We start from the raw sequence: 17,500 nt of genomic DNA on the forward strand, positions 1-17,500 counted from the left end.
GCGCTTTCCGATACAGTGGTTCCCGGTAAAATATTAGAAGACTTCATGCGCACAACGCAACTTCTTGGATCAGCTGACGCCATAAACACAACATACGGTGTCCTACGGTGTGGCAAGTCTCCCTCTCACATCCACCTCTGTTTTAGCCGCCGTTCCTCTATCTACAACGTAACGCAACGAGCACTTTTGACACTCTTATCTTCCTCAACATAAACGCGTCTCCCAACATCGGTACTGGTGCAGTCATCAGGAGGGGTAAACCCTTCATGCAAACTGCACCTACTATCAAGAAGAAGGGATCATGGTCCTGCTTGGATAAATAGGGCGCATCAGCTGTCGCTTTCGCGAAGCCACAGCAGATGCGTCCTTTTTGTCCAAGCAGCTTTCGAAAGTTTTTTTGATTGATCGGGAGACGTTCTGTAACACAGCTCTGTTGAGAGCAAGTCAACACAATGGATTAACAGGTTTGGTCTTTCAGCCGTTGCGACCAGCTATGTAGTGGAGGGGGAAGCGTGCCCCTGGGGGACGCTTCGGGGCCAGGTGACGACGCTCAGGGGCCAGGTGACGACACTCCGGGGCCAGGTGACGACGCTCAGGGGCCAGGTGACGACGCTGGAGGGCAAGCCTTCCTCTGGACCCTTGCAGCTACCTTGTCTCAGGGTATGTCCTTAGCCACCTCCCAGTATGAGGGAACACCGTCAACTGGCTCACATTAGGACCCCATCACCCAGTTCAGTATGAGATTTTATCACCAGGTTGAGTATGATAAATACTTGGTCCAATATGAGATTACATTACCTAGTCTAGTATGAGACCAATGGTATAAAACAACATAAGCCTGATCAAGTGTTAGATTTTGTTTAGTATGAAATTCTAATCTTGGGTTTAGTATCAGAATGAGACCCATCAAAATTTTCAGTAGAAAATCCCATAACCTGGTTTAGTATGTGTTATAATATAACACATACTAAACCATACTTGGCCGTCTACCAAGCTTCCTCACGACGACAACGGGCTGGAAAGGGAGGGGGGCTTTACTGGTCCAATATGAGAACCATTACCGGTCAGTAAGAAAGCCTTTACTGGTCCCGTGTAAGAACCATTACCGGTCAGTAAGAAAGCCTTTACTGGTCCCGTATAAGAACCATTTTGTGGCTTGATAAGCTATCGGACCCCTATGAACTTGTCCTTAAACACAGCTTGCCTCACCCCCTCTGACATTAACCACAGCTTGCCTCACCCCCTCTGACATTAACCACAGCTTGCCTCACCCCCTCTGACATTAACCACAGCTTGCCTCACCCCCTCTGACATTAACCACAGCTTGCCTCACCCCCTCTGACATTAACCACAGCTTGCCTCAACCCCTCTGACATTAACCACAGCTTGCCTCACCCCCTCTGACATTAACCACAGCTTGCCTCACCCCCCTGACATTAACCACTGCTTGACTCACCCCCCTGACATTAACCACAGCTTGCCTCACCCCCCTGACATTAACCACTGCTTGACTCACCCCCGACATTAACCACAGCTTGTCTCACCCCCCTGACATTAACCACAGCTTGCCTCACCCCCCTGACATTAACCACTGCTTGTCTCACCCCCCTGACATTAACCACTGCTTGCCTCACCCCCTGACATTAACCACAGCTTGACTCACCCCCCCCCCCTGACATTAACCAGAGCTTGACTCATCCCCTTGACATTAATCACAGCTAGACTCCCCCCCCCTGACATTAACCACAACTGGACTGCTAACAGCTTGACCCACCACAGCTTGACTCATCACTGCTGATGTTCACCACCGCTGATACTCACCAGAGCTTGACTCGTCACAGCATGAGTGTCCTGAGTGTGAGTGACTAAGCATGACTGTGTGGCCAGGGTCAACATGGTGGCCAGTGGCGGCAACAGTGCGCGTGCTGACCGGCACATGGCTGTTGATGGCGTTCGTCCTGGGCTCCGTATACCGCTCCAACCTCATGGCCATGTTGACGCTGCCCATCCTGCAGCTGCCCTTCAACAGCTTGGAGGAGCTGGTCCAGACTAACATCAAAGTCTTCACGGTCCCCGATAACTTCTTAGCATCAGCCATACAAGTGAGTCATTTACTTACCAGCGTGATTCTTCCAAGTAGATTAACTTTTGGGAGTAATTTCTTTATTTTGGACCCCTTTACGGCACCCTGTGGGCGGTGGTGAACCCCATACTGCACCCTGTGGGCGGTGGTGGACCCCATACTGCACCCTGTGGGCGGTGGTGGACCCCTTGCATGGTATGCAAGTTCGGGACACTGGCCTTTAGTTCACTGCCAAATTTCTGGCAGTTCACCTGTTACCAATGATTTGTTATACACTATGGAGAGTGGCAGACACAGTGCTTCTGCTCCTTCCATTACTATCCATGGCGAGATTCCATCCGGGCCTATAGCCTTTGTCACATCTAACTCTAGCAGTGTGTGCGTGTGTGTATTCACCTAGTTGTACTTGCGGGGTTGGGCTCTGCTCTTCCGGCCCGCCTCTCAACTGTCAATCAATCAACTGTTACTAACTACCACTATTTTTTTTTTACACACACACACACACACACAGGAAGAAGCCCGTAACAGCTGTCTAACTCTCAGGTACCTATTTACTGCTAGGTAACAGGGGGGCATCTGGGTGAAAGAAACTCAGCCCATTTTTGTTTCTGCCATCGCTGGGGATCGATCCCCGGTCCCTAGGCCTACGAAACACGAGCGCTATCCACTCAGCCGCCAGGCCCCTTTTGAGTTAGTGTGTGTGTATGTGTACTCACCTAATTGTGCTTGCGGGGGTTGAGCTTTGGCTCTTTGGTCCCGCCTCTCAACTGTCAATCAACTGGTGTACAGATTCCTGAGCCTACTGGGCTCTATCATATCTACATTTGAAACTGTGTATGGAGTCAGCCTCCACCACATCACTTCCTAGTGCATTCCATTTATTAACTACTCTGACACTGAAAAAATTCTTTCTAACGTCTCTGTGGCTCATCTGGGTACTAAGTTTCCACCTGTGTCCCCTTGTTCGTGTCCCACCCGTGCTGAAGAGTTTGTCTGTGTCCACCCTGTCAATTCCCCTGAGAATTTTGTAGGTGGTTATCATGTCTCCCCTTACTCTTCTGTTTTCCAGGGATGTGTGTGTGTGTGTGTGTGTGTGTGTGTGTGTGTGTGTGTGTGTGTGTGTGTGTGTGTGTGTGTGTGTGTGCGTGCGTGCGTGCGTGCGTGCGTGAAGATCATTTATCTACTTGATCTACATTAACAAAAATGGTTACAATATGTAAGGAGTAGTGATGATAATGTTGGGGCTGCAGGAGGCGAGGCCGGGAACGTTGCTCCAGCGCCTGCAGAAGCAACAAGTCATCAACAAAGACATCGAAGGCGCAAAGGTCAAGATCACCTTGGGGCAGCTGGCTTTCTTCACTAATCGGCCGACTTTAGAGGCATTGATAGATACCATCACTGCTAAGGTAAGTCAACTTCTTCCACCTTGGCTCCTTTGGCTCCTTAAAAACTATTTTTTTTTTCAACTGTAATTTTGATTTTTTTAAGTATACCTCAGACTTGATCATCGTCCAGGCTTTAAGTAACGTCTGTGTATATACACAATATATACCGGGAAGTGCAGCCTCTCTTCTCAGTATTTACTATTTGCCTGCAGAATCGCGCTAATAGCTCGATTCTGCAGGCAAATAGTAAATACTGAGAAGAGAGGCTGCACTTCCTGGTGTATATGTCTTACCGAAATGTTAATTGTCTAACAAAACGAATTTTCATTAACTATTAAATTTTATAATATTTTTCATAAAATAAACTTCGTCGTTGGATATATGATTGGATTTTTTTGTCAAAACTATCATGAAATTTTAATCTAGCCTAACCTAAGTCCATAATTAATATGCTTATTATAACATAGTAATATTATTAAATATGAAACAATTTGGAGAGAAATATTTGAAAATAACGAAAATCGCTGTGAAGAAATTCGGGCCTTGCTTACTAAACAAGTTGTGTAGCTCTGGGCCTAGACTAACTAATTGTCATATATTTCTTCTTAAAAGTGCCGTGTGAGGAAGGTTCATAGGAACGTCCTAAGAAACATCCCTACGCAAGATTCAGCAAGGTGTTCTTCCCAAGTTATTAGGGATTTTGTTCTGATTACCAGCTTCTCCACTGGGGTCACTAATATATTTTTTTTTACCACAGTAAAGATAAAAGTGTTCACCTAAAAGCGGCCATAGATTGGGCGTCACCTGCCACCTATTTTTGCCCAATTTCGTTATAAAATGAGTTAATTTCTGCGTAAAATCATGTTTTTCATGTTCGTTTATTATTATTATTATTATAACTCCCAGGTACCTATTTACTGCTAGGTAACAGAGGCATCAGGGTGAAAGAAACTCTGTCCATTTGTTTCTGCCTGCGCCGGGAATCGAACCCAGGCCACAAGATTACGAGTCCCACGCGCGGTCCACTCAGCTACCAGACCCTGTGTGTGTGCGTGCGTGCGTGCGCGCGCGGTGGTGGTGGTGGTGTGTATGGTGCTGATAGTGTTGTGTGGTTTTGCAGAGCAAGAAGTGTAGCCACTACATCGCCAAGGGCAGCTACTTCGGCTCCTCCAGCCTGAGCCTGGCATTCCCGAAGGGCTCTCCGCTCAAGCAGAAAATCGATCCTCTGTGAGTTTCCCTTTGGTTTTGTAGTGAATTATTAAGGTCTTGACGCTTAGTGACCAACCAGCAGTTATACTTCAGTCCTGAACATAGTTTAGAACTAAAGCAAATATTGAGTGAATATACACGCAGAACCAGAGTACGTTTCTCGTTGTGTGTGTGTGTATATATATATATATATATATATATATATATATATATGTCGTACCTACTAGCCAGAACGCACTTCTCAGCCTGCTATGCAAGGCCCGATTTGCCTAATAAGCCAAGTTTTCATGAATTAATTGTTTTTCGACTACGTAACCTAACCTAACCTAACTTTTTCGGCTACCTAATCTAACCTAACCTATAAAGATAGGTTAGGTTAGGTTAGGTTAGGTTAGGTTAGGTAGGGTTGGTTAGGTTCGGTCATATATCTACGTTAATTTTCACTCCAATAAAAAAAATTGACCTCATACATAATGAAATGGGTTGCTTTATCATTTCATGGGTAGCTTTAAAATGGGTAGCTTTATCATTTATCATTAGAAAAAAAATTCAGTGTCAGAGTAGTTAACAAATGGAATGCATTAGGCAGTGATGTGGTGGAGGCAGACCCTATACACAGTTTCAAATGTAGAATTGATAGAGCTTAAATTAATAGGCTCCAGAATCTGTACACCAGTTGATTGACAGTTGAGAGGCGGGACCAAAGATCCAAAGCTCAACCCCCGCAAGCACAACTAAGTGAGTACACCCACTACTTGTTGAAGATTCCGAGGATTAATATACCCGCCCGATCTCTGACTAAGCCTCCTGGTTGCTGGTCTGATCAACCAGGCTGTTCAGTACGGCTGTTCTCAGCCTGACATACGAGTCACAGCGTGGTTGATCAGGTATGGGCCATCTCATACACAAATACAAAAGCGATGGTATACACACATGAGAAAGGTCTGCTTTACAGAGTGAGAGGCTTGAGGGACTTCGGCATCCTGGATTACTTGTACCGTAAATCGCTGCCGTTCCTGACCAGGTGTGAGAAGGAAGACCCTGTGAATGGCCTCCACAACCAGCTGCGGCCTCTTCAGCTCAACGATTTCTACGGTGTCTTCATAGTTTATCTCGTAGGTAAGAAAGATATGTAAATCTCTCTCTCTCTTAATCTATATGATAGAATCTCTGCCCAAAATTGAAATCCAGACGCTTGGGGCCCAACTTGGGAATCCAGCTATCACATGTGAAGTATGTGGGGTATGGGAGTGACATAGGTTAGTCGAGATCGTCAACAGTGCCACACTTTAAGAAATATCGGCACCTAACACCCCCGCCCCCTTACCGTCCGATTTTCATGAAGAACAACCTGATATGTGTTGTGTTGTCCGTAGACATATTTTGCAGTCAGTGCTTCGTTATATAATTTTTCTGAGAGAGAGGGGGAGGGGAGAGAAAGGGGAGGAGATAGAAGATTGGGAATGTTTGAAAAAGAGGCAAGGGGAGGGGGTAGCAAGGTGAATAGGAGGAGCGTCAGTTGCTGTTGCCTGATTTTCGTTAGTTTGTGAGTAGCAGCTGAGGGCTATGTTGGGTGGGAATGTGTGTCGCCCAACACGAGGAAACACGGAGAGTTCAACCCAACTCTGATCTGGTTGAAGGACACCATGTCGAATGCACCGTCCTTTGTCACTGTCATTTAATGTATTTCCAGTTCAGTCTCTGCTCAGGTGCGTGTGTGCTTACATGATTGTCAAACACAAGTTGTCCTTCAAAGATGTTGGCTAATTATATGTTCTCTTTTCCTCAGGGATGTTTCTGGGGTTATTGGCCTTCCTGCTCGAGCTGGCTTGTCGCACACTCATAGAGTGAACATCCCTATTGACCCTAAACACATCCAACCCTACTGACCCTTAACACACACAACCCTATTGACCCTAAACACATCCAACCCTACTGACCCTTAACACACACAACCCTATTGACCCTTAACACACACAACCCTACTGACCCTTAACACACACAACCCTACTGACCCTTAACACACACAACCCTACTGACCCTTAACACACACAACCCTACTGGCCCTTTAACACACAACCCTACTGACCCTTAACACACACCTCCCTACTGACCCTTAACACACAACCCTACTGACCCTTAACACACACAACACTACTGACTCTTTAACACACAAACCTACTGACCCTAAACTGCTCATGGTATGCAGCCTTTCAGATGTCGCAGCAGACCAGATATCTTTATCATGAGTTCCTGTCCTGATTGGTGTGCAGCAGACCTGCTAGTGTTCCTGTGTTCCTTGGTCTTCATGACAAACATTAATAAATACAAAAAGAAAGACGAAAGAGTAAGTTATCGACAGATGGTGAGAGCTCTGGGCTTATAGTTAAGGTTGATGGCAACTGTGTTTGAATTAATTGTAAATTTATTCAGTAATACAAAGTGTTGAAATTTATAACTGAAGCTTATATTTATATTTAGCTTTCTATATGACTGGCATTATTGTAATGTCTGAAAAATAATGTATTCATTATATATAAATAATTTTCATTGCCAAAGAACGACTTAACACTGTAAAATCACAAATACTCAAACTCATTGAAGTCGCCAGATTATAAAGTAACATAAGATGTTGACCTAATAACATGTACAACCTATAAACTATTGACTAATAAACAGTGCACAAGATAATATCTATTATATAAACCATACCCACCCATTTAAATGTACTGTTTGTTAGTTAGATAATATAACATAAAATATCTGTAAATGCAGTTTCACGCAATAAACTCAGATTATCTCTCTGGTTTCATGCCTACCACTTGAGTTGGACAGTAGAGCGACAATCTCGCTTCATGTAGGTCAGCGTTCAATCCTCGACCGTCCAAGTGGTTGGGCATCATTCCTTCCTCCTCGTCCCATCCCAAATTCCTATCCTGATCCCTTATAGTTGTAACGGCTTGGCGCTTTCTCTTGATCCCTTCCCCTTCTCATTTAATTTAACAACAGTTCCCGCAGCGTCAGTCCGGAGCAGTGATTACCAACCAGGGTTCTAAGAAACACTGGGGTTCCGCGAGCCCATGTTATGGGTTTTGTGAAAATTTTCAAAAGCTTGCAGTAAAAAAAGTACAACTTTCCACCTTTTTTGTAATTAAGAAAAAAAGTTATTAACGTTTTAATGTGCCTACTAATAAAACAATGAAGCATTTTGAAAGTTTGCTTGGCTAATTATTCATGTGATGTTATTTAAGCAGCGGCGCTTTACGTGGAAGGAGAAATTTTGTTAAATTTTGTTGAGGCGGGGAAGTTTGGTAGCGGCAAGGAATTCGGTGGGCAGTAATGAACGTTGCCGATGCTTCCACCTGCTCTTCACTACTGATTACTTTGTTTCTGACAAATCATTGAAAAATTTACAGGCTAACGTTACAATACAGCATACATTTATTTACTATTTACTCTCAAGTAAATGCTGTATATTAATACCTAATAAATTAATTTCTGGCAAACCCTTTAGGGAGGGAGCCAACGAATTTCTCATCCCAGTAGATACGTGATTTGTAAACAGAGACACATGAGTGGCGTCGCTACCATAGCAACCCTCAATGAATTTCTCAATAAATGGATTTATTACTCTTTCTCAATGACAAAATCCAGATGTTATTACGATTCACTGCTCTCTTCGTGGAGAAGTTCTCATTCCAACAATGATTGGGGATTTGAAATATGTTCTTGACCTAATATAGGTCAATATAGGTTCAAGTTAATATAGTCAACTTTATTATGCAGCACCCACTGCAATTTTGCAAAAAAAAAAAAAAAAAAAAAAAAAAAAAAAAAGTGAAAGCCTGGGAAAAGCCACATGACTTCAACACATGGAAATTAGATGGTTTTCAAGAGGAAGTGTTGACACGAATATTCGAACTAAGGAAGCAGCTCCAGACTTTCTTAATAGAAAACATTATCATCACCAAAATTTGCAGAGGGAATGGTCTGGGGTAAGGGACGACATGCGCTGATCAGGGTAAGCCTAAATTAAACGCTTTAATAATTATTAGCAATTGCGAAGACCCCCATCATGCCACTTTCGTGGAGTTAAATGTGAAATATCTCGTGTGATTTTCGTTCACTTAGTAATGAAAAGAAAAAAAACTGCAAGAAAATCAAAAGAAAAAAAAGAAGAGAATAGCAGTCTGAGAAACACATAATAGTTGATTCAGTGCTTCTTAAGAGAGAGCACAAGGGGAGGGGAGAAAGGGGGGGGGGGGAAGGAGTCAACAGGTATAGAAGTAGACAGATAAATAGATAAATATATAGAAATAAATTGATAAGAGAGGGTAGACAGGCACAGACCCAGAGAATGGCGGGTACCCCCCCCCCTAGTATACTATAAGAGAAATGCGTTTAACATTGATGGTGATCAATATTCTTTTCATTTACCATACTCATATTTTATATAGTTGACACTTTTGCTACTTAATTTGTATTACTAACCAAACCTACAGTCATTGTCTATACTATTTCTCCCCTTAATGATTACTTCATAATCATACTTTCCACGTGTAAAGGAGGCTTAATTTTTGGTATTAAGTTAGAACTTATGTACTTTTTTTCCTTTATAAGATTTGCCACTGATGTGTGTGCGTGTACAATTTTCAAAGTGCCGAGTCCAAATGCAAGAAAAAATTGATAAATGAAAAGAACATCACTTTGGCACAACACTTTACTGCACGAACAATATATATATGATGTAATATACAACTTAAAGATTTTTTCTATTACATTCATATAACAAAAATCAGCCAATTAGTACTAGCATATTACTCATTAAAATAAGATACGGTACCCTATATAACTTAATACAATTTAAATTAAATGCAGTTTAATAATGTTTTGAAAACAAAATTCAGCTACAAGGCGACATCCATATACACAACTCTGCCCGAAAAATTAATCCTTTGGCCTTGACCGGTTGTTAGCTGGAGAAGGCTTGATTTTCCTCATAAGCAACTACTTTAGTAAATATTTACTAAATATAGAAAACTTTTCACCATCAACTGATTTTCTAGAGGAGCTCTATATTCCTTATAAGGTCTCCTTCCTGTCTATAAGTGCTTACCCCTTTGATTTAACATTGAGAACTAAGGCACTATCATAAATGAATCTAAATAGCATTGCAAATGGAAATTATATTCCGCATCCAAAACAAATAAAGAATAGGCATATTGTTCATCTTCATCTCAAAACGATATTTGTGACTAAGGGAGTTTTGAGCGCTCAGAGACCAGCTTCTTACTAGACTCTTCCAGAAAGGTCTTCTCATTCATTAAGTTCTCCCTATGTCCCTTCAGTGCAAGAACCTCGACACATATATCTTCTACTTTCTGGCGAATACCATACCTTTTAAAAATTATAATAAGCAAATTAATTAATGGCATATGTCAGTTAACAAATAAATATTTTAATTAGAATCTAGTTCACTATTTATATTAATCTACAGACTTCTCTCAATGCAAATCCTTGTTGATGTTATATTTTATACTTATAAAATAGTGTTTTATATCTGATCAACCAAATTCATACGTGAAACTGCAACCTGTCCTTAGGGTGGAGATCCCCTCAACAAAATGGATTGAGAACGACTACATAATTTATGCTATTATCTACTCACTTTCCATGCTTAGGTTAGGTTAAGGTTAGGCTTGGTTAGATTAAGTTAGGTTTCACTACATTTGGTTATATTAATACGATGTATTATTGATGATAATGTGAAATATAGAAATCGAAAACTGTTTCAGTGTGCTCGAGAATTCCGTCAACAGTAAACCAAATTCTTTAAAGAAAACGATTCCAATATTTAGAAATCTTATACTAGATAACAGACTGAACAAAAACCATCTAATTATCGCAGGGGACTTTAATATTGACCTCTGCGAGCCTGAACACCCTACTGCTGTTAGCTTCCTCAACTGTATGAATTCCTGCTTCCTCATACCCTTAATCACTAGACCAACTAGAATCACTGATAGTACTGCTACGACTCTAGATCACATCTGGACCAACATAACCTCTCCGCTTACTTCAGGTATAATCACCGATAGCACTACAGACCATTACCCCACATTTCTCTTAACTAACATTATCAAACCACCTCTTGAGTCAAGGGAGTTAAGCTTTAGGCTGCACAATGAAACTGCTATAAACAATTTTATAACTGCTGCTGATAATGTCAACTGGGAGTCCGAGTTAGGTAACATAGGGGACATCAACCTAGCAGTGCAATCTTTTCTTCAAACAACTCTTAGCCTTTATAACACCCACTGTCCTATGCTTACAAAACAAGTCACAAACAAAAGGCTTAACAATCCTTGGCTTACAAAGGGAATACTTAAATCCATTAACAAAAAACATGACCTTGAGAAGAAGTATAGGTTAGGAACCGTCTCTAAAGAATTCTCAAAGAATTACTCGTTATTGCTATCTAAAATAATTAGACGAGCCAAAACTAAATACTATGAAGATAAATTTACCCAAATAAAGAGCAACATTAAAAAAACTTGGAGCACAATTTCACAAATATTGGGATCAAAGAAGATTTTAAATAACAAACCAACACTCCTGTCCAATAACGTTGGTCAGCTTTCAGCCTCTGATTCTGCTATTGAGTTCAATAGGTTCTTCTCTTCCATTGGGTCATCCCTTGCAAATGATATTCCATCTTCCAGTACTGATGTTAAGGACTATCTTACAGGTAACTATCCACAGTCTCTGTACCTAAAGCCTACTAATTCCACTGATGTCAATGAGATAATCCTTTCCCTTAAAACCAAGTCTAGTGCCCTCGAGGAGATGCCAACTTTGATTTACAAAAAAGCCTCCAGATCTTTAGCCCCTGCTATTGTATTGCTCTTCAACAAGTCACTTGAACTCCAAACCTTTCCAGACATTCCAAAAAAAAGCAAGAGTAACCCCTGTCCACAAATGTGGTGATCTCACAGATGTTAACAACTACAGACCTATATCAATCCAGCCTAACGTCAAAAATATTTGAAAAACTAATCTATAAGCAGCTTTACTCTTTTCTAGCCAAACACAATATACTTAGCTCTTGTCAATATGGCTTCAGACCCAAAAAAAGCACTAACGATGCACTTATTAGTATGATTAACTTGATTCACGCAGCTCTTGATAAAAAAGAGTTCCCTGTTGGGTTATTTGTGGACCTGCGTAAGGCTTCTGACACTGTCAACCACCAAAACCTTCTTCTTAAATTACATCATTATGGAGTCAGAGGACACTTCCTGCAATACCTCAAATCTTACCTTACTGACAGGCTCCAGTATGTTTCTGTGAATAATACAATTTCTCCCACCCTACCTATCAACATTGGTGTTCCTCAGGGCAGCACACTTGGCCCTCTCCTCTTTCTCATCTACATTAATGACCTTCCAAATGCCTCCCAACACCTCAAACCAATTCTATTTGCTGACGACACAACCTTCATTTACTCCAGTCCTGACCCCCTTGCTCTAAATGCCACAGTAAATACTGAGCTAAAGAAAGTCCATCTTTGACTAACTGCCAACAAACTCACCCTTAACATTGACAAAACGTTCTATATTCTGTTTGGCAATAAATCCTCTAATCAAATAAATCTCAAAATAAACAATACCCAAATTTGTAACAAATTAGATGGCAAATTCCATGGCGTTCTCATCGACCACCAGCTGAATTTCCAGGGACACATTCTAAATATATCAAAAAAAGTTTCAAAACCTGTTGGCATTCTTTCTAAGATCAGATATTATGTACCCCGCCCTGCCCTGGTGACTCTATTACTCCCTCATCTATCCATATCTCAACTATGGTATTTGTGCTTGGGGTTCTACTACCCAAAATCATTTACGTCCTCTAATTACTCAACACAAAGCTGCTATTAGGACAATATCCAACTCTAGCCCCAGACATCACTCGGTACCCCTACTCAAATCTCTGAATATGTTAGATATTAAGTCACTGCACATTCTCTCATGTGTATCATACATATATAAAACGCTGAACTGCAATGCCAATCCTGACCTCAAAAGATGCATTGAAGGTTGTAACAGAACCCATGAGCACCATACCAGAAATAAATACAGTTTTGATATTCCTAGAGCACGACTTAATCAAACTAGAAATGCTCTACAAATCAAGGGACCCAGAATGTGGAATGACCTTCCCAACCATGTTAAAGACTGTACCTCTCTCAACCAGTTTAAGATAAAAACGAAGCTATACCTAATAAATTCCCTGTAACCTACCTTACCCCTCTGTTGTCAACCCATGTCTGGTTTTTTTTCAAAACAATGCTGTTTGAATGTAATTGTCTGTAATAATTTGTAATTGTATTTGTGCTGCTTTTTCAGCCATGTTCCCCCCTCTTTTACCTCTATTTTTATTTGTTCTCAACACATTTTATTCTTTATACCCATTAGTATTAAGCTTTAGTCATTATTGTTTTTCCTGCCCGAAACGCTTTGCGTAATAGTGGCTTTAGGCATTGTATGTACTAGCTCTATCTATTAACCCAACAAACTTTGTAAAATCTCTTGTATGTGTGTACCTTACCTAAATAAACATTTATTTATTTATTTATTTATTTATTTAATATACACTTTTCATATTTTAAACCAACGGTTTTTATTAAATAAAGTTATAACTTGAGAATAATCTCTGTTCACGACAAAAGATCATTTGCCAGTTTACATGTAGACTATTACTGGAACTGTAATATGCTTTCAGACCATCAAAAATAACTAGATAACTGTTTAGATGGTTTCATAATGGGTGTAGTTTCTCATGGTGATGAATCTGGTCTGGGGATAGACTACAAACTGCAAGCAACAGTGTCTGACAGCCTGGTTGATCAGACCACGAACCAGGCGACCTGGTAAGAGACCGTGCCACGAGGGCACTGATTTTCGAAACCATCTCAAGGTAACCTCAAGATATGTTCCAGTAGTTTGTATAATCGTATTTATTAAATTAAATGTGTAATTATCCCTTTCTTCTGTCACAACCTACTCAACTTTTACAATTCACAGATCTTCAGAGATTAAAAATCGTGCCGTATTGTGCACAAATCTTTTATTAGGTGAGCTTCTCAAATGATCATCTAAAATCTTATGTGTATTTGTTTCATGACATAATTTATATTATATATATTCTTGGTGCATCACAAATACCGCCTTCCACGTACATTATCATATCGAATCTCTCATTTCTACAATAATTTTCGTTCACATATTTAGTGAAGTGCTCTCCTAGGGTTCAATAGGGGATAAATACAAAGTCTATCGCTCTTCTCGATGTATATACACTGAGTTTATATACTGTGACATGGAAGTCAACAGCAACAAAGCCAGGACTAATGTTCAAGTTGTGAAGGTTGTGTATCAGAGCCGACTCGACAAGACGGCGTCTGTGAAGAGCAGGAAAGATTATTTTAGAAGACCAATCAATAGGATGATTAGAATCCCTAACATGACAGGAGAGAGCATTGTTTGTGTCTGCAGACTTAAAACTTCTTTTGTGTTCCTTGAGTCTCATTTAGAGTACGTGCAGTTTTCCCAAAGTATTGGAGAAGACAAGTTAACATATCTTCAGAAGTTAAGCATATTTGCTGGTTTACCAGTAATCTGGTGGCCTTATCCCTTCCGCAGTTGATAGGCTTTAAGCCCAACAGCATACATAAAGTTTTTATCAGACAGATGCAAGCATATCAAAAGTTCTTACAAGAATGTAAGAACTCTTGCATATATAATTAAAATGATAATACAAAAAATAATACGCACCAGATATACATTACCAATATGGTCTTTCAACATCTTAAAAGTATTTCAAAGTAACACGCTTACAGCTATTAAACCAACAATACTGATTTGGTGTTACCGCTGGAGGGTTTTTTAAAGGCCACCACAATAGCGTTCTGACCAACCATTAGGTATACTATACTTCTGAACTAAATCCGGTACTAAAATAAACACTCATGATAAATACACTGAGAAGCGAGCTTACCTCTCTGTATTTATATCCGCGCTCTCATCCTGTGGTTAATCTTAGGCCTTTAAATCAAATCACTTCCATTGGCATAGTCTATGCAATCATGGTCTAATTACCACAAAAAAAAAACATTCATGACAATTTTTTTAATCACAAATATTTAGTTATATTTTGAAAGCAATAATCTCTTTAAACTTCGCGAGGATTTATTCAAATGTACTTAATATTTCCTTGTTATAGACCGTTACTAACTAAGCTTTCATGTGAAATAACACTTCAGGTATCAAACGTCGTCATTTCATTTTTTTTAGCATGAACTTAAGACTTATTTGTGTAGATACTTAACATTATTTGACCAAATTGTGTCAAAAATATTCTCATCGGCATGCAGGCTCTTATCAACCTGACACGTAACTTTTAACTCAAAATTAATAGATATCACCTACTATATTTTAACTGCATGCTTTTTATTTATTTATTTATTTATTTATTTATAAGACGGTACATTGGGTTTGTGAGAATACATAACAATAGTGGTCTTACATTTGTGCAAAGCCACTAACACGCATAGAGTTTCGGGCAGGTCCTTAATCTAACAGATAAGGTAAGATTATTGATAGGTACATTGTAGCAAAATTTGAGTTCAACATAATAAGTACTATATAAATTGACGGAAATGATTTAACTGGTAAAATAGCATGTCTTAAGTACTAATATTGAGTGAATGTGAGCATAAGATGCAGTGTGATTTTGAAGCACAATGTAGGAAATTATAAGGATGAAATGAAGTACTTTTTGGTTTTACTTTTGAATAAGGCATAAGTTGAACAATTTGTTAATTCAGTAAGGAATGAGTTCCATAGACTGAGCCCTTTTATTTGCATAGAGTGTTTGCACAGATTTAGTTTGATTCTGGGGATATCAAAGAGATATTTATTTCTGGTGTGGTGCTCATCTATCAAGGAAGAGTTTCAGATCAGGATTAGCATTTATGAAGAAGGTTTTGTAAATGTAAATAATACGAGAATGTGTGGAGTGAGTTTATGTTTATCGATTTAAACAGAGGTATTGTGCATTGTTTGAAGACAGCATTTGTTCTAGTTCTGATGGCAGATTTTTGCTAGGTGATGATGGGCTTGTGGTAATCTGCAGTGGTTGAACCCCATGTGCAGATATCGCATGTAAAATAGAGATAAATTAGCGAGTAGTATAATGAGAGAACACAGTGGGGGAACATAATATATGGTTTTAGAGAGTATACCGACAGTTTTATATATTATCTTGGCTGTGTTTTATGTGGGTGCTGAAGTTTAGTCTCTTGTCTATGTATAGGTCAAGGAACTTTCCATCATTTTTATTGCTAATGTTAATATTGTCTATCTGAAGTTTAATTTGCTCTGATGATTTACTTCCAAATCAAATGTAGTACATCTTTTCTATGTGTAGTGTGAGTTTGTTGGTTGACATCCATAAGTGGACTTTTTTTAATTCGTTATTTACAATATTATTTAGTGTATGTGGGTTTGGGTCTGAAGAGATGAAGGTAGTATCGTTAGCAAATAGTATAGGTTTAAGAATGCTAAGAGATACTTGGCCAATCATTGATGCATATATGAAATAGGTCCTCAGATGCTGCCCTGTGGCACGCCTATGCTTAATGGTAGAGTGGGGAAGGTTATATCACTGATGACTACATATTAGTGTCTGTCAATAAGATAGGATCGAATTTAGTTCAGAGCAAGGCCTCGGAGTCCATAGTGGTGAAGTTTAAGTAAAAAGTCGTTATGGTTTACAGTATAAACAATACCCAAATTTGTAACAAATTAGATGGCAAATTCCTTGGCATTCTCATTGACCAAAGCTGAATTTCCAGGGACACATTCTAAACATATCAAAAAAAGTTTCAAAAACTGTGGGCATTCTTTCTAAGATCAGATATTATGTACCACGCCCTGCCCTGGTGACTCTCTATTACTCCCTTATCTATCCATATCTCAACTATGGTATTTGTGCTTGGGGCTCTACTACCCAAAATCACTTACGTCCTCTAATTACTCAACACAAAGCTGCTATTAGGACAATATCCAATTCTGGCCCCAGACATCACTCGGTACCCCTACTCAAATCTCTGAATATGTTAGACATTAAGTCACTGCACATTCTCTCATGTGTATTATACATATATAAAACGCTAAACTATAATGCCAATCCTGATCTCAAAAGCTTCATAGAAGGTTGTAACAGAACCCATGAGCACCACACCAGAAATAAATACAGTTTTGATATTCCTAGAGTACGACTAAATCAAACCAGAAATGCTCTACAAATCAAGGGGCCCAGAATGTGGAATGACCTTCCCAACCATGTTAAAGACTGTACCTCTCTCAACCAGTTTAAGTTAAAAACGAAGCTATACCTAATAAATTCCATGTAACCCACCTTACCCCCCTGTTGTCAACCCATGTATATTTTCTGTTTTTTTGTTTTTCAAATCAACGCTGTTTGAATGTAATTTTCTGTAATAATTTGTAATTGTATTTGTGCTGCTTTTTCAACAATGTTCCCCCCTCTTTTACCTCTATTTTTTATATGTACTGATCACATCTTTTCTTTTTACCCATTAGTTTTAAGCTGTAGTCATTAATGTTTTTCCTGCCCGAAACGCTTTGCGTAATAGTGGCTTTAGGCATTGTATGTACTAGCTCTATCTATAAAGCCAACAAACTTTGTAAATCTCTTTATGTATGTACCTTACCTAAATAAAAATTATTATTATTATTAT

At 39.7% G+C, this 17,500-nt stretch overlaps 2 protein-coding genes across 4 annotated transcripts in view; one reads left to right on the forward strand and one right to left on the reverse strand.

Annotated features, from left to right (window-relative positions):
• Positions 1-9,237, forward strand: part of LOC123774811 (glutamate receptor ionotropic, kainate 5) — a 42,351-nt gene extending 33,114 nt beyond the window's left edge. The window contains exons 5-10 of the mRNA XM_045769439.2: positions 479-660; positions 1,888-2,102; positions 3,334-3,489; positions 4,589-4,695; positions 5,633-5,796; positions 6,467-9,237. Coding sequence (XP_045625395.2) covers positions 479-660; positions 1,888-2,102; positions 3,334-3,489; positions 4,589-4,695; positions 5,633-5,796; positions 6,467-6,528 — 886 coding nt within the window. The 3' untranslated portion in view covers positions 6,529-9,237. The remainder of the gene's footprint in view (positions 1-478; positions 661-1,887; positions 2,103-3,333; positions 3,490-4,588; positions 4,696-5,632; positions 5,797-6,466) is intronic.
• A 145-nt stretch (positions 9,238-9,382) lies between these two features.
• Positions 9,383-17,500, reverse strand: part of LOC123774812 (high mobility group nucleosome-binding domain-containing protein 5) — a 29,011-nt gene continuing 20,893 nt past the window's right edge. For all 3 annotated transcript variants that reach the window (XM_069310846.1, XM_069310845.1, XM_045769440.2), the window contains one exon: positions 9,383-10,074. In XM_069310846.1, coding sequence (XP_069166947.1) covers positions 9,933-10,074 — 142 coding nt within the window. In that variant the 3' untranslated portion in view covers positions 9,383-9,932. The remainder of the gene's footprint in view (positions 10,075-17,500) is intronic.

This window comes from Procambarus clarkii, chromosome 68, assembly GCF_040958095.1.
Source record: "Procambarus clarkii isolate CNS0578487 chromosome 68, FALCON_Pclarkii_2.0, whole genome shotgun sequence".
Classification (NCBI taxonomy): domain Eukaryota; kingdom Metazoa; phylum Arthropoda; class Malacostraca; order Decapoda; family Cambaridae; genus Procambarus; species Procambarus clarkii.